The 22,526-nt window shown below is 40.3% G+C and overlaps 1 protein-coding gene across 1 annotated transcript in view; it reads left to right on the top strand.

The window, feature by feature from the left end:
• LOC6565730 (ras guanine nucleotide exchange factor glfB) overlaps window positions 1-22,526 on the top strand; it is a 28,201-nt gene that overhangs the window by 831 nt on the left and 4,844 nt on the right. Inside the window, exons 2-3 of the mRNA XM_032738802.2 lie at window positions 13,407-14,660; window positions 21,021-21,195. Coding sequence (XP_032594693.2) covers window positions 13,407-14,660; window positions 21,021-21,195 — 1,429 coding nt within the window. The remainder of the gene's footprint in view (window positions 1-13,406; window positions 14,661-21,020; window positions 21,196-22,526) is intronic.

The raw sequence follows: 22,526 nt of genomic DNA, 5'->3' as shown, positions 1-22,526 counted from the left end.
AATGTTCTCTTATCTGAAGTCGTGCTCTTTATGGTGTCTTCTCGTACCGCTTTGAAAAACAGTTTCTGCTGCCAGATTGAACGATTGTGGCACATGATAACTCTGTTCGACTTACTATATAAATATATATATATATATATATATATAGATATATATGTTTAATGGGCACAGTATAAACTTCTGACAATAAGATAATATGGCTCTTCTGGCTTGTTTATAAATCTCTATTAGAGATTAGAGATCATTAAGCTGTGCAAAAATAGATGATATTTGCGATATGTATATTCTTGACGAGGACGACAAAGGTCAAAAACACCGATCTCAGATACTATTAAAGCTAGACGATGTATGTCTTGAATGTAGATAACCATATATATGTGCTTTCGATAACTGGTCTCCGATAAATATCGATTTATTGACTTCGTTTGCTTGGAAAGCAAAGAATCCTTTAAGAATTATTACTTCTTCTCTGCATTTAAATGGTTAGTGATTAATGATTAAACTTCCTCTGCTTAAAAACCACATCGAAACCAATCATTTATATCAGCATTTGCCACATTCAAATTTAGCATTGGAATGCGGTTTCTTGTTGAAGTAACATGTTTGTAGTCAAGTTATTTTCTGTGATAAGCACTAATATGCATTTGGATATTCCAGTTCCAGTTGGTGATTGTCAGCATGTAATTTTATTTACAGCAGTGAATCAGATCCTTATATCAAATCGTTCAGTCTTAATCACAAGCTAATTAAAAAGCGTGTAGAATGCGTAATTTCATGCATTACATTCCCATTCGAATGGAAGTCCATTGAAAAGATGACTTTTCCCCACAAAGAATTCGTTTCTACTTTAGACCAAAAGCAAAAACCAAATACAAATTCAAAATAAAGCTACAGAAATTGGTTGTCGCTTCTTATCTGCATATTCTTTGCCAACTGTCAGATAAAGATACTTGTTTTACATATAAATATACATATATATATATATATATATATAGCATACCAAAGCTGTTGAAAATTTCACTGCATGCCTTTCCTCGACTCGTTTTTTATTGGCTCTTTATAAGTCGTGCTATTGCCTGTTGTGCTCGACAAAATTAGCATAGAAGCCGCCGTGCGAGAGAGAGAGAGAGAGACAAAGAGAGAAAGAGAGAAAGTGAAACCGAAACCGAAACACGTTTTCGCTCCAAAGCTGCGTATTGTTCCGAAAACGAAGCGTTTTCCAAATTATCTCTCAATGCAAATTCAATTTTAATGCATTTCGACAGCAAATTGATTGTTTTTTGTGGGAACCATCTCAGAACCTGATATTCTCAATAGGCTGTCAAACGGGCCAAGTTAACGGATCATTCGGTTAACAGCATACCGAGATGGCTTTCAGTCTTAGCCAGAGTATAGATAACAAATAATTATATTAATAATATGAATAATAATGAATATAGCAATATTAATAATAATACAATTTAGCTACTTAAATATCACCAAGTATCCTTATATCCTTATCAAAACTAAACTAATCCTTTTATCTATGTGAAGGAGTCGTCTCTGATCAAAGTGGGTACATACTCGTATATCTATAGTTATTTATCGAGTCGAGTAGATATATTCTGATGAAAGATCACTTCCACTACACAGATTACCCAGCTAGTTACAACAGTTACAACATTTATGGCATAAGAATTATCAGTATCAGATGACTATATCTTATAGTATACATTACTATATATAGAAACAATCCGCTTGTTACATTTCCAATAAGCATTCGTTGTGGGCTGGATGCAATCTAAGTTCAGTTACTGCAACAATTTGCTGTTAATTTGTGCAACACCTGCCGCATACTGCGACAGATGCGGAAAGGTGTCTTAATTGGCTGTCACTTTTTGCATAACTGTTATGTATTGAAATTTGTCAACACTCGAGAAAAGTTGCAATATATATATATATATATATATGTATATATAATATGATAAATGACGTTCGAATGCAATTAAATAAAATAAATCAACTTCATTTCGGAAGTTTGTGCAATAGAAATAGAAAATAAAACCAAAAATTGATTGCATAGAAGCGCCCAACCGCACAGTGGGCTTGCATTGTGTGTGGTGTTGTCCTTCTGTTGTGTTGTGTTGTGTTGTGCTGTGGTGCTGCACCACACAGTACATGTGTGGTGTGGTGCTGTGGTGCACCACCCACCCGCACCACCCATCACATTTGTGCTGTGCACTGATGCAACATGAAAATGCATTGCGCATGTTTCGCATTGCGTGTTTTGCTTTGCTTTCGCGTTGCTGTTGTGTGTGTGTGTGTTGTGTGTGTGTGTGTGTTGTGTGTGTGTGTGTGTTGTGTGTGTGTTGTGTTCTGTGTGTGTGTGTTGTGTGTGTGTGTGTGTGTGTGTGTGTGTGTGTGTGTGTGTGTGTGTTGTGTGTGTGTTGTGTTCTGTGTGTATGACTAATCGCATTTGCCAGTTGACGTGCTGCGCGCACGCGTTTTGCCCGCGTTTTTTGCCGCCAGCAACTAGCAATTGAATCCCATTGAAATGTGCATTTCGAGCAGATAGCAAGCATTGCACAGTGCCCACCAGCAACAGCAACAGCAGCAGCACCAGCAACAGCAGCAGCAGCAGCTGCAGCATCTGCCATAGTTTTATCAACTTCGTTTGCAGTCGCCGTCGCCGTCGCCGTCGCCGTCGCAGTTGACTTTAATGCAATTTGAAAAGTTATGCGCGTAATTTTGTCATCCGTTTGCATTGAGTTGCAAGCAAACATTGGCATGCATACATACATAGATACATAGATACATTCATAAGTGCATATATGTATATATGCATATATATGCATATTCACACGCATCTGTCCAATTGACTTTATGTGTGCAGTTCATTTTCTCGTTCTGATTAGCCTGCTCAGAAATTTCGCTTTTTCTGATACCCTTTGCAGAGGCTCTGATCATTTTGTCATGAACTGTGTAACGCATTGATGCAGTCTTCGATGACCCTATAGAGTATATACACATGTATATATATATTTATATATATTCTTGATCAGCGTCAGCTTGACTCTGTCAATCTTTCTGTCTTTTTTACTTGGGTCACTCAGAACTCGACGTGCGATCGAATCAGCCTACTATATCATATATGCCTATATATAACAACATAAATATTAAATTATTAATAAAGCAAAGTACTCAAATTCGGAACTAGAGTTTCGATATTGCAGATATTTCGATATCTGCAAGGGTATTTAATCTTCGACGTCTGCCAAAGCTGGCATTTGTCTCTTGTTTTCTTTGTTAATGCAACACAAGAAGCAGCTTGATTGACACTTGAGTTGCCATTACACACACAGAGCTATCAATATATATATATATATATATATATAAATTGAAATATGTTGGTCTTGCCCTTCTTTGTGGCAAGTCGGAACTAATAATAATAATCCAATATAGAACAAAACAAGAGCAACATTATTGATTTACATGCCACATACATTTATCAGTAGATATTTATTATTATTAATATATATAGTCAGACATTTATATAGACACATAACGCCAATTAATCATATATTTTAATAATTTTTAAATTTTAAAATATTAAATAAAATTTAAGCCACAATCTGAATCATTATAAGAATAAATAAATAAAAAACACAAATAAATATAAAGTTATATTGTTCATTAGATGGAATATGTCTTGAATCCATTCCATATTTCCGACTAAAGTATAAATCGTATCAGAACAGAGCAAAAAGAGCCAAGAATTGTTTCCTTCTATTCCTAAATGAAGACATTTTTGATTTGTGATTAAACATAAGATTTGCCATTTTGGAGTGAACAATTCTTGAATTATTGTTTATAAAATACATTTATTTCTCTCTGTGCATGGGCATTTATAGTTCTGCCTTTCCCTAACCACTTTCTCAGTATAATACATCTGCAAGTGCATATATTTACCATATATATATATATGATTACACATGAGAGAAGCTTATCGCAGTTGCGAGATTCGCTTCTCGCTGACTAAACTGTTACATGCATTTTCCTTGAAGAGATAATGAAAAGCTTGGCGACGAAAATCGTCTCCATGGTGCTCTATATATATACTTAAGTATCACCAATAAATAAAGCCCAATTGTACTCAGTTTGTTGACAGGTTCTGCAAATGATTTCTGAATGAGGGGTTGACAAAAGTAAGTTCTTTTACATCAACTCATTTACTCATATTTGTATATGTATATATATATAGCACCGTTGGGTGACTCATGAGTCCATAAAGCATACCAAATCAGAACCAAGATGAGCATTGCAGTTGGGCGTAGCCGATTGCGAAATTCTCTGATACCAGTGGAATAGCAGCTTTACCAGATTTAGCAGGCGTTAAAAAGAACCCACCAGTTTTTGGGTTTGGCCAACAAATGTTGTTTAACAATCTGAGGAATGGGTTCCTAGCGATCTGCCCTTCATCTCTGGTGCAAGTTTGACCAAGTTTTCAAATAAGATCACCAGCAATTTCAAACTTTAAAGTTGATACTCGCCTCCAGCTTTATGATAGAGGTAGAAATGCCAATTCTTCGTTTTGCATTTATCGATTTGTAGGCAGCACTTATCGATATCGATCTACCCGTTTAGCTTTGTTATCAGTGTAACAAAATGCTGCTTGCCATATCGAAGAAATTTAAATTTCTGTTTCATTTGAGGCGCTGGCAGACTGAAGCTATCAAGCCGATATCTCTCTCTCTCTCTCTCTCTCTCTCTCTCTCTCTCTCTCTCTCTCTCTCTCTCTCTCTCTTTCTCTGCTTAAATGGGCATATCTGGCTGTGGATCCCGGCTGCTGCTGTTGCTGCTGCCTCGCTTAATACAATTTATTTGAAGAGCGAGGCACAACAATAATAATCATAATGGCAAGAGACATTCTTACTTGACTCTTGCCGCTCAATTGAAAATCAGCACAGACTGCGGCGCGACGTCGCAGTCGCAGTCGCTGCTGCAGTCGCTGCTGCAGTCGCAGTCGCAGTCGCAGTCAACTCATTACAGAAACGATAACTGGAAGTGTGCGTAACTGGGCACCCGGGAACACCCCTGTCTACTGTGCAACCCGCAGAAAAAACGGAAATCGAAAGCGAAAATAAAATAGGAAAATTTTAATTGTTTGCATGCCGCAACTCGAATACTCTTTTAAACATAAAAATCAATTTCAAATTAATGCCTTCAAATGGAAAGGATTAATTAAATTCTGCATTGAAATATCTATTATAAAATATAAACTAGAATTTATAAAATTAATTTAAGGCTAGCTTATTATTAATATGTTCAGCTTTGACTAACTGATAAAACTCAGCTGTGAGGGTATTATCTGTAGCTGTAGCTGTAGCTGTTGTATCTGCTGGATACATTTGCTTAGGGCGCAGGCGATGCTGCTGCCAATAGCAACGGCAGCAACAGCAACGGCAACAGCAACGGCAACAGCAACGGCAACGGCAACAGCAGCAACATCGACAACAACAACAATTGCGTTCATTGTGCTTAATTAATTTAGTTCAAAGATCAAGCGGTCGCGATGCCGTCGCGATTCTTCCTTATACATATATATGTATGTAGTTATGTACATGCCCCTGCTTGTTGCAAGTTGTTGTTGCTGTTGTTGTTGTTGTTGTTGTCATGCAGCTGCATTTAATGTGCAGGTTCTGTTGCTGTTTATTTGTGTAGCTCTTAGCGCTGCGTTCCAGTTATAAACTTTTGCCACTGCCTCTTCCGATCTTTTGCCATATGTTGCATGCACCATGCATGCACAAAGCCACCCCCCCCAAACGCTCCCAGTTCCCAGTCATGTTTTGGGCTTGGCCAGTGTTTTTTTTTTTTGTTTTCTCTTTTATTTTTGGCCGAGACAAATGCGTTTTAATTTTCGATTCACTTTCGTTGCATAAATTGGCGCTCGCCATTGAATGATAACACGCTCTGTGGTTTGGGGGCAGGTGATGATGTCCAAACACAACCCATCCCCCCTCATCCCTTTCACTGCCCCAACACACACTGTCCATGTAAGCCCTGCTGGCATTGGCAATTGAACGTCCACACCCAATCGCCCGCAGTTGCGATATGCTTAATTAGGCAACGGGCGTTGAGCATAAAAAGCGTCTTTGTCGCTGCCACACCCCTTTACACCACCCCTCCCCACACCCTCCCCCCAACACACTCATCCACAAACACACACACACACACACACACAGACAGACACAGACAGACACATGTTGTCCACGTTGATTACACACATTTGGCTTTTGAGTTGTGCCTCCCCATGTGGATCTGTTGCTTACACTGTGCAACATGAATTTAACTTGTCGATTTTTCAGTATTGTGTTCAATTAATTTATATCAATATATAGTCGGGAGGCCTCGACTGCAATCAGCTAGTTTGATATATATATATATATATTTTTTTAAATGAAAATATATTTTGAAAATCTGCGTTTCTTATTCGATTCTCATCCAATGCTTGCACTTTCAACACTGCCATCTGCAAAGTAAAATCGATACAAATTTATCTTGAATTGTTATCGGAAATCGATATGTATCGATATTTGCAAAACGAGTGCAGTTATCGATAAAATGATATAAACTTGAACTGCGTGTGGTCAGCAAATTCAAAGTCTCCAGCTCTTGAAGCTGATCTAGATCTGATATATATATATATATACTTTACGGGCACGGATATGCTTTCCTGTTGCATTTTGCCTGTTGCCTGTTGCATACTTTTGCACCAAAAAATGTATAATAAACTTGAAGCAGCTTTAAGATCTGCATTTCTTATATATATATATATATATATATATATAGTGTGGGTCAGGTCGCTACTTCTACTTCTTCCTCTTTTCGATTCGATTATATTTAATTATTTTGTCGTCTGGTGTTTTGGCAGCGTCCGCTTGGTGACCGGGTCGGCGTCTGCGTTAGCATTGGCGTCGGCGTCAGCGCTGGCATCTGCAGCGGCGGCGTCGGGCAGCGACGATTGCCACCCAAGAAAATGCGCTGCGGCATCTTGCCTTCAACAATTTCAGTTCAGTTCAGTTCAGTTCAGTTTAGTTGATATTGTGTTAAATTCGCGAACGCGTCGCGCTCCCAGCTGGACCTCAGTACAAACCGGGAGACCGGGATCCGAACCAAACTTTCCAAACCAATAAAAAAAAAAACCAAATAGATAAAAACGAGACTCGAAAATCTAACTGCAAACCGGGCGCGTTCCAATTTGAATACAATTTCCTTAAATGCACATTTTTTGTTTTTTGTTATCAATTTTGATATTGCTTTTTTTGTTGCAAATTGTTTGTTTTGTTTTTTTTATTTGTTTCAAAATGTGTGTGTTTGTGAAGGAAATTACAGCGACGAATGCCGAATGACGACATTTAATTCGATTCGATTTCATTTCATATTGCTGTGAATCGCGCGATTGTTCAAGTACATTTATTTGCATATATATACACACATATATATATATATATATATATATATATAAACATTTGTGTATGGGTATGTGTATTTAAATCAATTAAGCTGTCGCTGTCTAATGCCGCAAAAGATCGGAGAGCGTTATGTGCTTATAAGTACAAGTACATACATATATGGCATCTATATATATATATATATATATATGTATATGTACATACATCAATGGATACGAGTAGATGGGAACCAAGCCCCGTTTTACATGTGAATCCAAACACGTATTCAAACACAACATATATGGAATATATGAATGATTCACTGTCATAGGCAATTCAATTGTATCAGTCGTAAGTCTCTCTCTCTCTCTCTCTCTCTCTCCCTCTATCTCTCTCTCTCTTGAGCAGAACGGGGTCAATTCGAGAGCGGCTTCTGTTTGCGATAAGCGATAGTTTTTGCTGCCAGGCTCAATCAGCACTCTGGCCAATATAAATGTATATCTTTATGCGTATATATATATTGTTGGTATCATTAACAAGTCGTTGGCTCGGCGTAAGGAGCCCGGGTCTTTGATATGATATGATATGCCATCCACAAGAAAGGTTCAAGCCGTGCTTGACCCGCTGCAGCCTAAAAGTATGCAAGATGCTCGAAGCAAACCAGGCTAAAATGCAATGCGATCTTTAATTTGTGCTTTGTCAGTTAGAGCGATGCTTAAAAAACAACGGATATTGAAATATATATGCATATATATATAATATTTATATATATATCTATTTTTTAAGATTCACATTCAGTTGGATTGGCAAACCGTCATACAAAATATATTTAAATTATTTATAATATTTATATATGCATATATATATATATACGTATACCATTTCATATCCAGTTATTTCTCTATAAAAAAGATAATACCACTAAGCAGACAATACTATATAATAATACTCTTATCTTTAAGTCAACTTGACTTACAGTTGGCATCTCGTAACAATCGATGTTTATGGCTCAATTGTTTTATTACTTATCGCCTGAGCATTTGCTAATTTATTACCCAATATGATATATATATATAGATATATATATATATATGTAAAAACGGAAATACAAGCAATCAATACTGAAGATATACATATACAATTATTAACAAAAAAATCTCAAGTGATCCGCTCAAAGTGATAACTGTACACATGCAAATCTTGTTTTTTTTCCTCCCAATATACAGTATATTATTGTATTATTGTATATTGCATATTTCCAGTTCAGTTTGCATTTTAACTATTCTACATATGTCTGTCTCTCTCTCTCTCTCTATCCTTTTCTCGCTTATTGAATGGATTCAACGAATTGATAACTCAAACTGAACAGCAGGTTTCAAGACTCCCTTTTCCTATTTCCCTTTTCACTGGCACGTTAACAGGTAGCTCGTTGCTCGTCCACATTCCAGAGCCTAGAACGGCGGCACCTGTGACGCGTAGGTGAGGCCAATAAAGAGACCGACAATGCGTGAGAGAGAGAGGGAGAGAGAGAAAGAACTAAGCGATTGCTTACGCAACGCAAGGCAGAGTTAACCAGTTTCTCAGTCGCGCCGTTTATCTCAAGGGTCTCCGCGCTGTTGCGCACTGTCGGCGCATTTAATTTGAGTCGTTGAATGAGACGCCCTGTCGAGCCCCTGGCCGAGACCCCTCGACCCCCGTAGGCCACAACGGAGTGTTGGGAGGGGGGGCCCAACATCTCGACATGGTTTGCTGGCCGTTGTCCGCTCTGACTCATCGCCTTGCCTTCAAGATAAACAGGCAAACACAAGTCGAGAAGTATGTAATACACACACACACACACACACACACAAACATGCATAGAAGGCGAGCTCGAAAAGTTTTAACTGTTGACATTAACCCTTATAGCTGCTGCTAAATTTTACTATATGTGCAAATACAAATAACTGTTTGCGATAGAAATGTTTAAAGTGATAAGGAACAAAACAATTTTGTATGTTATGCCTAAATATTTCTTTGTGTACTGTATAGTTTGGTAAATTTCGTGTAAGCAATTCAATGATAAACCAAATATTTGTCTACTGCGGTCGGTCGCATCAACTGGGTGCGTCAGCTTAAGGGTTAAGTGCGGAGAGCTAGAATCTGAACATTTTGACACACTAAGTGTAGAGTGCAATGTCACTCACATGATCGCCGCCTATGTCTGGCTGTGTGAGTGTGACAGAGAAAGGGTTAACTAAGATAATAGGCGCGTGCGTGCATGTGTGCATGGGAGAGCGAGAGAAGAGAAGAGAGCGCAGAGAAGAGAGCGAGAGCGGCTATTTGACAGTTGACTCGCATCAATTAAAAGCGCCTAACAGATAAATTGAAATGAAATGAAAACTGTTTTTTATTTTTTTTTTTTGACGCAGCAATATAATAAAAACAAACAGTGCGATAAACGCGTGTGGTAGATAAAGAGAGAGAGAGAGAGAAAGAGCGAATGAGAAATGCAGCAACAAGTGGAAATGAAAAGCAGCAAACGAAACAACAGCGAATTAAGCGACAATAACAACAAACACAACATTTCCAATCAGAATGAAGCAACGCAGCTGCAGCAGCAGCAGCAGCGCAACAAGCGCTGTCGTCAGCAGCAGCAGCATCACATCTATGAAAATTTACCAACAACAACGCAGCAGCAGCAGCAGCTGCGCAAATATTTTCGGCGCGAGGCGATCTATGAGAATCTGTGCCGTGGCTGCGGCTATGGCGTTTTTGCTGCCCAAGGTCATTACTGTCACTTCTGTCAGTGCATTGTCAGCGGCAGCGTTGTTGCAGCGCTGCAGCAGCAGCAGGAGCAGCCGCAGCAGCCGTTGAGGAGCAGCAGCGATTGCAATATTTATGAAAACATTTGCGAACGCTGTCGCAGCATCTACAGCGATAGCGAGCAGTGTGAATGCGCCACAGGTGGCACGCTGCCCACAATTTTTAACGAGTCACCAATGCAGTCGCAGTTGCAGTCGCCGTTGCAGTCAGCTGCTGCTGCTGGTGGTGCTGATGCTGCTGGTGCTGGTACTGCTGTCAAAGCCGGCAGCAAATCGCGCACGCTGCTGGGCTATTCAAAGTCGAGTGCAGCGACGCTGACGCGTCTGTTTGGCTCGCTGAAGCAACTGAATCGCTCCGGTTCGCTGCAGCGTCGACTTTTTTCGCGAGACACAAAAAACAATGGCAGCGGCGGCGGCGGTGGCGGTTCGCTTGAAATAATTCACAATGTGGATGAAGTTTTTCGCACGCAGGCAACATTTGATATGCAAAGCATCTGTGAACTGAAACGTCAGCGTCAGCAGCAGCAGCAGCAGCAGCAACTGCACAGCAGTCGCAGCGATCAGCATATTTATGGCCGACTGCGCAGCGACCGAGCGGGGGTGGGGGAGACAACTCAAGCAGTTAAAGCAGAAGAAGAAGAGGAGGAGGATGAGGAACAGCAAGAGCAAGAGGAAGAAGAGGAACAGCAGCAATTGTTGAAGAAAAAGTCGCGAATTTCGCGAATACGCCTACTGCAGCCAAAGCCAAGCAGCGCAGCAGCAACATCAGCAACAGCAGCAGCGACGTCACCGCCGGCAGCACTCTACTTAAATGAAAGCATTTGTCAATGGATGAATGCGCTGCGACGCGAGCTGCACAGCTATGAGGATGCCAATGGCGGCTTTGGGTGCCAGCAGCCCAAAAGTGTGCCGCCCGCCTATGAGCGAGAGAAAGAGCGCGAAAGAGAGAGGGAGAGGGAAGCAGAGCAAGTAACTCTGCGACGGAGCGAACCAGCAGCAGCACCAGCAGCAGCAGTACCAGCAGTAGCAGCGACGGCAGCAGAACAACCCCAGCAACAGCAACAGCAGCAGCAGCAAATTTTGATTGACAATTTCAAGCGCAAGTTGCTGGTGCAACGCGAGCTGCAGCAGCAACAACAAATAGTCCAATTGGAGGCGAATGCGCTGCTGTTGAGCGATCGGCAGCAGCGTCGCTGCGGCATCAATGAACGTGACGACGCCGCCTTTGTCAACGAATTTCTCAGCGGCTTGGCGCTGAGCAAACACGCTCAAGCGACAACAACAACAGCAACAACAAGAACAACAATTGAAGCAACAACAACACAAGCAGCGCTGCTGGCGTCACGCCTGTCAGTGCGTCAACTGTGGCAGAGCGCTGCGCTGGCAGCAAGTTTACATGGCAGCGTTATTTGCTTCTTTGGCAACTATGACAAATTGCTAAGCGCCTTTTTGCATGGACGGCGACAGCGACAGCGACTGCGACTGCGCAGCGACAACAACAAGAAGAGCAACAGCAACAGCAATAGCAACAGCACCAGCAGCAGCAGCAGCAGTGAGTCAGCGTCGCGTCGACGCCTATTGGATCAGTCGCAATTGGAGCTGGCAGTTGTGCGAGCGACGCCAGCGAGTGACGACGTTGCGGTCGCGTGGCGAGTCGGCAGCCTAAGCGATACAATTGAACCTCACAGCGAGATCGAGAGCGAGAGCGCGAAAGAGAGCGAGTGCGAGTGCGAGAGCGAGAGCGAGAGCGAGACACGATCGGAAAGTAACTGTTTTAACAGCAGCAGCAGCAGCAGCAGCAGCGGCGGCGACGGCGTCGCTGTCAGCAGCGCCGCGCTGATGGCGGGACCCAAGCAATGCGGCGACGCTGAGCAGCGCGCCAGCAGCGATGACAGTGAAAACAATAGCAATAATAACAACAACAACAACAATAATAATAACAACAACGACAATGTCAACCAGCAGCAAGAGCAACAACAACAACAACAGCAACAACAACAACAACAACAAACGACACAGGTCAATAGCCAATTGCAAGCAAAACACAATTTACAACAATTTACAAATTACAAATTACAAATTATAAAATCAACATAACAATTTGGGCTCACTGCCAGCCAGCCAGCCAGCCAGCCACTGGCTGTAATTGAGGCGTAAATGAATACAACAAATTAAATACAGCAAATGTGTGAGCGAGTGCGAGTGCGAGTGAGAGCGCGAGATAAAGCTCGTAGAAGAGAGCGAGTGAAAGAGAGAGAGAGAGTGGGAGGGGGGGCAGGGGGCGAGAGAGTGAGCTGCAAAGTGAACCAAATTGGAAAACAAAACAAAAAGCGTAAAAGCCAAAACAAAGCATGTACTATTTTTATTTATTTTTTTTCTTTTTTGCTGTGGGAAAAATAACATTTGAAAATAAAGTAATACGCGATACCCGTTCAACAATTGTTAGCTTTGTTTGTTTTTTTTTGTTTTTATTGTTTTTAAGTGCAGGCAAATGGAAAGCGGCAGTGGGAGAAAAGAAGCCCAGTTTCAAGATGCATTTTAGTAATATTTTCATACACAGTTGCCATTTGTTGCTGTGTGTTGTGCCTCAACTTGTGGAAAATTGAATTTATTTTGTATTTTTCATCTTTTTTTTTGTTTGTTTTAAATTCTATGATCCTATTAGAGCATTAAGTGCAATTCAATTAGAGAATTAAAATCATTCAGGTTTATTGAAATTGAACGTGTGCAGATTGGAATTATATGCATCGAACGAGTAATAATAAATACATATATATAAATATATAATGTATATATAATGGCAAACGAGTGGCACAAATAACTCGTTAAGGGATGCAACGAGTATAAGCATATAGGCAAACAAATGACGAGTACTTTCAAGCAAGTAACGAGTAGTTAGTTGAAGACGCAGCCAGATGCGATCTCTTAGCGAATGCACTTGTTTTTTCTATTTTATTTTACTTGATTTTTTTGAACGAATATCGAGAATTGAGTGGAGGCGAGTCGAGCATAGTTTTATTCAGCATGTTGCATGATTATTGTTTTTTTTTGGGAGTAGCTGTGAATGCATGTGGAAGCAGTGAGCCCAAATTTAGTTCCAAATAGATCTAATGAGATCTATGCAGATCGGTTTGGTGACAACAATGTTTGCTCTCTCTTTTCATTGAATTTGTAGAGCTGTGTGATTAAAGTACGTCGACCGGCGCCTCAAGTGCCGCTGCGTAATCCAACCACATCTCTGACTAAGCCTACAAACAACAATAACAACAACGATGACATGGGCGATGTGAAAGGGGATAAACACAAGGAGAAGATGGCGCTGCTGGCAGAGGAGGAGGAGGAGGAGGAGCAACAGGAGCAACAGGAGGAGGAGGAGGAGGAGGAGGAATCCATTTATCAAACCATTTGGCAGTTTAAAACTGTGGAGCCAGTGCCCGACAATAATAACGAAGAAGACTTTGATATCATCACAGCGAACGAAGCGGGCAGCGATGATGACGCAGATGCAGACGCAGACGCAGACGCAGACGCATACGCAGACGTTGACATCGACATCGATGTTGACGATGTTGACGATGTTGACGATGTCGACGATGTTGACGATGTTGACGATGCTGAGGCAGAGGCGGAGGCAGAAGCGTTAACATTGCAGGCGGCCGCAGCATTCGCAGCTGGCGCACGTCACAAGCTGCTGACTAAGCTGACGTCGACGGCGACGGCGACGCCAACAGCAACGCCGCTGCCATCGCCGACAGCATCAATGGATCAGGGTGCCTGGGAGACGGACGATGAGTTCATGTTTCATGCCAAAATTGCCGACGAGCAGCAGACGACGCTTAGCGTCGGCAGCACGGTGACCAACAGCACAGCGACGCTCGGCTCGATTAGCAGCAGCGCCGGCAGCAGCAGCATCGACAGCAGCGAGCCAACGTCGACGGCATCGCTGCTGCTGACGCATCCTCTGCTGCGCAACATTTGCATTCTTTACAGCCTGAAGGAGCCACAGAAATACAGCGCCATCTTCTATGACTATCAGCGTGCCCAGTTCCATCAGCGTTTTATGACGCGCATACGACGACCAGCGCCACCGCCACCGCCACCGCCGCAGCCGCAGGCGACGTCAACGTTAGCAGCGACTGCAAGCAGAATAACAGTTATGTCGCCCAGCAACGATGACAGCGGCTGCAGCTGCGAAGCGGACAGCGAGGATGCAATGCCCGATTCGACGCTGCACATTCCACAGCCGCTGAAGGAGGATTGGGCGCTGGCTGTGCTCGCTGCCGCTGCGAGCAGCAAGCGTGGCGTCGCTGCCCGAGCCGGCCGCAAGCTGCGCGTCCGTTCCAGCGGCCGTCTGCTAATGCCCAATTCGGTGCTGGCATGGCGTGAACAGCTCCAAGGTGTCAACTATTGTGAGGATGAGGAAGATATGGTAAGTTAATGGTGGGCCACCAATCCCCTCGCGTCACGTCCCTCCCCCACCCCATTCATGCCACCCTCAATCCGGCCCCATGGGAAATGAGAGATTTGATTGTTTGGTTTGCTGATCCATTAATTAAACGCTGCTTGCAACGCTTGATTCAATTATTTGTTTGCTTTGACTGTGACTGTGACTGTGACTGTGACTAACCTCCGCTTGCATTTGTTGCTGCCGCACCTAGTGGCGGAGTGCCACAGCCGCAGCCACAGCCACAGCCACAGCCAGAAGCTCCAGCCTTTTTTTTTTTTGACTTTTGCGTACAATTTTATACAGTTGCAGCAGTTGCAGCAGTTGCAGCAGCAGCAGCAGCAACGACGTCGTCAGCTGTCAAATGCTCTTTTCAAAAGTATCTCAACATTTTTACACAATTTTAAAGGGGATTCAAAAATAAAATAAATATAATTTGAGATGCAAAATATAATATGTAAGATAGTTGATCTACGTGCAACATTTGTTGCAAGCAGTCCATCAAATTGGAATTAGAATCCGTTTTATTCAGATTATATAGATTATATATTGTATTTCCACGTTAGTTGCCTCTTATTATATGGAATTTATATATTTATTCACTTCATTTAAATATATAAATATTTATATGATTAAAAGAGTTTTTAAGCGTTTCTTGAAGCCTTTGCTAAACTACTACTTAAGTGCAGCTTTTACTAGTAATTATTTGTTGGCATTTAAATACTTTTATTAAGTTATTTTCTTGAAAATCTTGTGCTGTTAGAGCATTCAGATAGTCGCCTTGAGAGTTTTATGCTTCTTTTTTTTTTGTTTTTTATTTTTTTTGGGGTATGCGTAATTTTATTGCGCTTTGTTTAACACATTTTGTTCTTGTTGTTGTTGTTGCTGTTTTTGTTGTTTGTTTTTTTTTTTCATTCAGCTCTTCCACTTTTTTCTTGACTTTTGCATAATATATTTATTTATTTGCCTCTCACGTTTTTCATTTTATTTTATTTGCTTTTGTTGTTGTTGCTGTTGTTGTTGTTGTTGTTGTTTGTGTGTGCGAATTTATTATTCCCTTTGCATTTGCTGCATTTTTGCCGCTGCATGTGAAATTCTATGGAATTTTTGTGCAGACTCGGAAACCAAGAAAGTTGATTCACATATTACGACGCGCCCCCTCCGACTCTGACTCCGACTGCGCCCCCTGCCCCGCCACTCCGCTCGTCATCATAAACGGACAATTATTATTTTTGCATAAACAAGTCGCGACTGATTTTTGTATTCCCCTCGATTTTGCTATCATTTTTTTGTGGAAACCGGTTTCGGAATTCTGATTTCTGATTTCTGAATTCTGAATTTGTGTGCTGTTGTTAATTTCCTGCCCCGCATCGTCATCATCGTCGCATTTATCAGCTTTTAATTGGTTAATCATTAGTCAAATATTTTTGTAAAATCGACCACTTCGAGTTCGAATTTCGAATTTCGAATTCGAACTTGGGAGTTGGAGTCTGGAGTTCTGCTTAACTCTTACATAACTATTTACATGTCTCTTGAAACTAATCGACTTTTGAGCCTCTTTTCCCTAGCCAACATTTTCTGTTTTGTCTGCCCCTCTCTCTCTCTCTCTCTTTCTCTCTCTCTGTGTGGGAGTGTTTACTTTAACATTTTTTATCGCTCAGTTTCTCGTAAAAAAAAAGAAGAAGAAGAAGAAAAAAAACGGTGCTTGGGTTCCATAAACAAGGGGCCGGATATATAAACAACGAGCAACGCTTAAAAATTGCTTCGAAAACTTATCGCAAAACATTTGCTGTAAAGTGAAGATAATTTTTCGTTTATTGTATATTGTTAAATTAATCTCACGTACACCAAGAAGAAGAAGAAGAACAAAAAGAAGAAGAAGAAGAAGAAGAATGTGGGAAACGTGTCTAATTCAAGCCAGATGAATCTAATAATGCCAGCATGCAAAGCGATAACAAATTCTACATGAAATATATAGATAAATCTCGATTAGATAAATCTCCATTTGATATACTTGTTATTCTTGTTTTATCTATATCTATGTGTATATAGGTATATATAGATATGGATTCAACAATGGCCCTCCGTGCCAAATAGATTTATTCATCATCAATTAAAGTTTATCTATATAAGTTTATATATTTATATTTATATATATACCTGCGAGAGATCAACTTTTAAGCTAAAAGATGCAGTTAGTTGGCCATCAAATTATTTGTTAACTTGTGTCTAAGACTCAAAATACTGCTTAGAATAACATAAAAAATAAACAAATAAAATAAAAAAATATATTTTTTTTGTGAAAAGATAAACATGCACAATAGATAATAACAAAGTCTGAATAAAGCAATATAGATAATGAAGATTTAAAGAGAGAGAGATTTAGAGAGAGAAAGATTTAGATAGAGATTTAGAGAGAGAGAGAGAGGGAGAGAGAGGAATAGATTGTCATCATTGAGTAGAGCTCGATGTGGTCAAAGATGATGACTTAAGTTAATCTAACTTATATTTGGTTGACTAAGCCAAAAATGTTGCTGAACAGTTTGGCTTTGGCCATGAGTGCGTTTATATTACGAATGAGCTGTACTTTGCAATCATCTTGTATACATATATAAATATATATATAAATCTAAATATATATATATATATATATATATATGTCGACTAAGGTTAGACCGCGACACAATTGAGCTGAGCGGATGTTTGAGCGTTTGAGCATTGACTTTGCCTACGCAATGTTAAATCAACACTCGTCACTTGACACTTGGCCACATTCAATGTGTGTGTCTGTGTGTGTGTGTGTGTGTGTGTGTGTGTTTGTGTGTGGCTTAAGCGTGGCAGACACAATCTCTTGGCTTATTCAATATGCTGCATTGACACTCGCGTCCGTGAGACATCAGCCACATAGTGGCACATGTGTCTCTTTGAGCCAACTCCGTGCAACATCATCAAGCAATAGACGTGCAAGCAAACACTGTAAAAAACAACAAAAAAAAAACAAAACGCAAAGACAACAAAAAATGAACAAAAAATACAGAAAAAAATGCCCAACAGGTCAAATGCGGCGCCTTTGTTTGCATATTTTGTGCTTTTTATTTTTATTTTTATTTTTGTTTTTGTTTTTTTTGCTGTTGCTTTTGCATTTAGTTTTGGTTTTAGCCTTTTGTTGTTGTTGTTGCGTGAATCACATGGCGAAACGGCCTTATGGCAACAACTTGCACATAGATACATAGATACATAGATACATGTGCTGGTACTTATAGATACATGTGTGTGTGTGTGTGTGTGTGTGTATAGATACAGGTCTACATTTGTAGCCGCATGCCGAGGTCGTATCAATTAAATTTTGTTGTTTAAAAATTATTATAGAATAACATAACAACAAAACAAAAAGAAGATATTTCATTGGCACGCCGAAGTTTGAATACCCTTGTCGGGGAATTTCATTTATTTATTTATTTGTTTTCTATTTCACATTTCACATTTGTGTCATCTTTCGACTGATACTGATAGAGAGAGAGAGAGAGAGAGAGAGAGAGAGAGAGAGAGAGAGAAAGCAAGCTCTGCTCTTATAAACAAATAAATAATATATAAATAAGAAATCGGGCAGACGCCTCGGTTAGTCATAGCAACCCTGACTTCTAAATAATAGTACCCCCAATAAGGGTAACAAAAATAAAAAATATATTATGCAACCACAATAATAACAAGAACCACAACTCGAACAACAGGCTTGGGCAAAATCGTTCGTGCATCGCATATAAAATGTGATTTTCAGTGTTGCACACAAAACAGACACAGATAGAAGATACTGTCATCGATACAGATACAAATACAGGTACAGCTACAGATACAGGTACAGCTACAGATACAGATACAGATACAGGTACAGATACAGCTACAGATATAGCTACAGCTACAGATACAGATGGAATGCTAATCAGCGAGCTGATGCCCGAAAAGAGCAACAACTAATGCCGCATGCAAATCTGTATAAACATATTATAAGCATGCCCAAAAGTTTGCATAGTAATTGCGATCGGACGTCGCCAACTGAGGCAGTCTCTGTTGCCAACTGATAACTGATGACAGCTGGCTATCGATAAATCGATCGATCTATCGATCTATCGAAATCTATCACATTATTTAAAGGCTGCTACTGTTCAATCATTCTGGAAGCACACAAAAACTGCTCAAGTTATATTCGTATTTTTGTTATCGACTTGCACTTATCGATGTTATCGATTTCACAGCTCTCCAATTGTGAGAGTTGCACAATCTACCCTGCCCAGCTTTGTGATCCAGAGAAACGACAACAAAACAAGCAAACAAACAAACAAACCAAAAGCAAAACAAAATTTGATTTTAATCTAGCATTTTTTGATTTGCAATTGCACAATTAACAATTTCTAATGAATTGCATAATTAAATATCTCGTATTGAATCGATATACGAGACAAACTTCAAATATTTATGTATTTATGGTGTACAAAAATCAAAATTATTTGCTAGTTAAGCATTTATTTATTCAAAAATGAAACTTCAAAAATTGTTCAACTTTTCGCTTCTCAAATTCAAATTTATATAGATATATATTGTAACTATATATCTATATCTATATGATGTCTAATCTGTGTAGAATTGAAGCAAAAGTCTTTGGTGATTAAACATATATATATTCTTGGACAGCAATAATGTCCATGTCCAGACCAAAAGAGCAAACTTACTTCAAATTTGAAATATTAGTTCTCAGGATACAATTGTACAAATATAAACTGTCTATATATATTCATATATTCATTCCTGTCTGTCTGTCTGCGAATCCCAATGAAACTTAAACTGTATCTTCAACTTGTTGTTGTTGGAACTGGCTGGCGAATGAATTAAAGTCGTTTTGGCTTAACAAGATGTCTTCATCCAATATACCTCTTAAATATAGTTAATCATTATAATCACGTCTAATTGTTCTTCTGCATAAAATGAAGACTTCAACTTACTTGAGTTATTTTGCTGCACAATGAAATCAAATTGGCCACAAGCTGTAAACAGACAGTTGCCAGCAACTGTTGCAAGTTATATATATGCACACATCTGTATATATGTATATATAAGTAGTAATTGAAGCCATCAGCTGTTTGGTATTGCATTCCCGAGCTGTTTACAGCTTTCGTTTCTAGACAGCTGGCCAGCACTGTGCTCGTGCCTATCACCAAGTGTCGCTTACACATATGTCTGTCTAAATATATACAGACATATAAATATATATATATATATATATATATATATATATATATAGCTGCTTATAGCTTATTTGAAACGTTTTTAATTAGTGTCTAAGCTTAAGCGCAGCAACTTGCCCTGCTCTGCTCAAGTTAGGCTTAAAGCATGCCGATTTTAGCTGCTTTCAAGCACATTTCGAATATTCCAGCTGATCTCTGTCGTACATCAAGTCGTACATCTATTTATGTCTAGGCAGGTGTTGACTACACACTCGGGCAAGTTTATGTTTATTGGAAAGTTTATAAGTTGGGAAAATCGCGTATACAAAGGAGAGTGGGCGACAGAGAGGGGGAGGGGGAGGGGGAGGGGGAGGGGGAGGAAGACGATGACGATGACGACGTCGATAATAAATATAACAAAATCGTGGCATGCCCGAACACTTTTCTAGTTTTTGCGTTATCTTGGGCACATTAACCGTTTGCGTTTGGCATTGCACGCGTCGCTGTTGCTTTTCCAACAAATCGAACTCAATTTCTTATCAAGTTTTATTATATTTTCTTGGCGTTGTTTGTTTTTCTTGTTGTTGTTGTTGTTGTTTCGCTTTACCGGGGCACGAGCAAGCAACAGATAACAAATGAGTGGCAAAGGCAAACCGAGACGCAGTCTGACAACGGTGAGCAGCAAACGAAGCGCAGAACAAAGCACACGAAAAATGGGCAAAAAAAAAAAAAAAAAAAAAAAAATAGGAAAATAGGAAAACAGGAAAAGCAAAAGAAAATAGCAAAAATCAGCACAGAATAATACAAGACACAAATAAAAGCAGAAAGAAAAGTGCAAGAAAATCCGCAGCAGCAACACGAAAAGCTGCAATTAATTTACACAGTCGTTTCTTGAATTGTATCTCAATCAAAGAAACACCCACACAACACACAACTAACCCGTCTCTCTCTCTCTATCTCTCTCTCTATGTCTCTCTTTCTCTCTCTATGTCTCTCTCTCTCGTTGTTTGCTTATTGTTTGTCGCTGCTGCTGCTGCTGCAGTTGTTGATGGCAGCATTCGACTGTTTGTTTGGCATTAAATATTTATGAGTGTGTTGCGTGTCTTGTCTTGTTGTTATGTTGCAGATTGTGCCAGTGACTGATATCCTGCGTGCCAAGCAAATCCAGGAGGACAATGAGGTGCAGCAGACGCAACAGACGACGATACTGCAGCGCTACAAGAGCGTCTCCAGTGGCAATCTGACCGATCTGCCCGGCGAGGATGAAAAGAAGTCGATGAGTTATCGCATGCGCATAAAATGTAAGTATTACTCCCCCTCTCTCTCCCTCTCTCTCTCTCTCTATCTCTCTCTCTCTTTCTGTCTATATATACAGTGTCTTACAGTTCATTTCGGGCAGTGTCTAGCAAAAATTTTAATTGCCTGGCATTAACAAATTATCCAATATTTTTCAAAAATTCCAAAGACCGGTGGCAGGTACATATATTAACCACCATAATGAATATATGACCCCCATAAACTGGGGTTTCCCCGCCGGCTAGGCCGGGTTATGTAAAAAAGTACCTGAAATTATGGTTACACATTATTTCGGGCAGTGGCATTATGGACACCTGGGTGCCATAAAACCCGGATTTTTTACGTCAGGTTGATTATTTTCGGAATAAGTAGACCAATCCTTCGTAGTCAGTTTAGTTATATCCTGCATCTCGGGTGCCACCAGCCAACAAGGACTATGGGCAAACGGACTACCATTGAGCAACGGAATCTCATTCTGGAACACTTCAAGATCGGATATTCACATCGCCAAATATCTGAAATGGTAAATCTAAGCAAATCAACTGTATTCAACATCATTCGTCGCTTCGTCGACGAAAATCGGATAGAGGACAAGGTCACAAATGCACCAAACAAGATTTTCACCGAACAGGAGGAGCGGAGGATCATCAGGAAAATAAGGGAAAATCCCAAGCTATCGGCTCCAAAACTGACTCCACAGGTAGAGGATTAAATGGGGAAAAAGTGCAGTGTGGAATCTGTGCGCCGAGTTCTGCGCAACCATGACTTTAATGCCCAAGTACCACGGAATAAGCCCTTTATAAGCGCCAAAAATAAAGGGACTAGGATGACATTCGTCAAAACCCACTTGGACAAGGATTTGGAGTTCTGGAACAAATTCATATTTGAAGATGAGCCCAAATTCAACATTTTTGGCTCAGATGGACAAAATTATGTGTGGCGACAGTCCAATACTGAACTGAGTCCCAAAATCCTAAAGACAACAGTCAAGCACGACGGAGGAAGTGTCATGGTATGGCCATCTATCTCGGAAGCCGGCGTCGGAAATTTGGTGTTAATTGAAACAACAATGGACAAGAGTGTGTATTTCAATATATTAAAGGAAAATTTACTCCAAAGTCCCAAGAAGCTAGGAATCCAGCGTACTTTCCGGTTCTACCACGACAACGACCAGGACAAAAGGCAAGCATAAGTACGGATTAGTACAGTCTTGGCATATCTGGAACTGCCCCCACACGATAATTCCACAGGCCCAGTCTCCAGATTTAAACGTTATTTAAAATTTGTGGGCTCTGCTGGAAAATAACATCAGGAATCACAGATCCGATCTCAAAAA

This window comes from Drosophila grimshawi, unplaced genomic scaffold, assembly GCF_018153295.1.
Source record: "Drosophila grimshawi isolate 15287-2541.00 unplaced genomic scaffold, ASM1815329v1 contig_848, whole genome shotgun sequence".
Taxonomy (NCBI): Eukaryota; Metazoa; Arthropoda; class Insecta; order Diptera; family Drosophilidae; genus Drosophila; species Drosophila grimshawi.
Note: the sequence above shows the minus strand (reverse complement) of the source record. Positions and strands in the feature narration are given on the sequence as shown.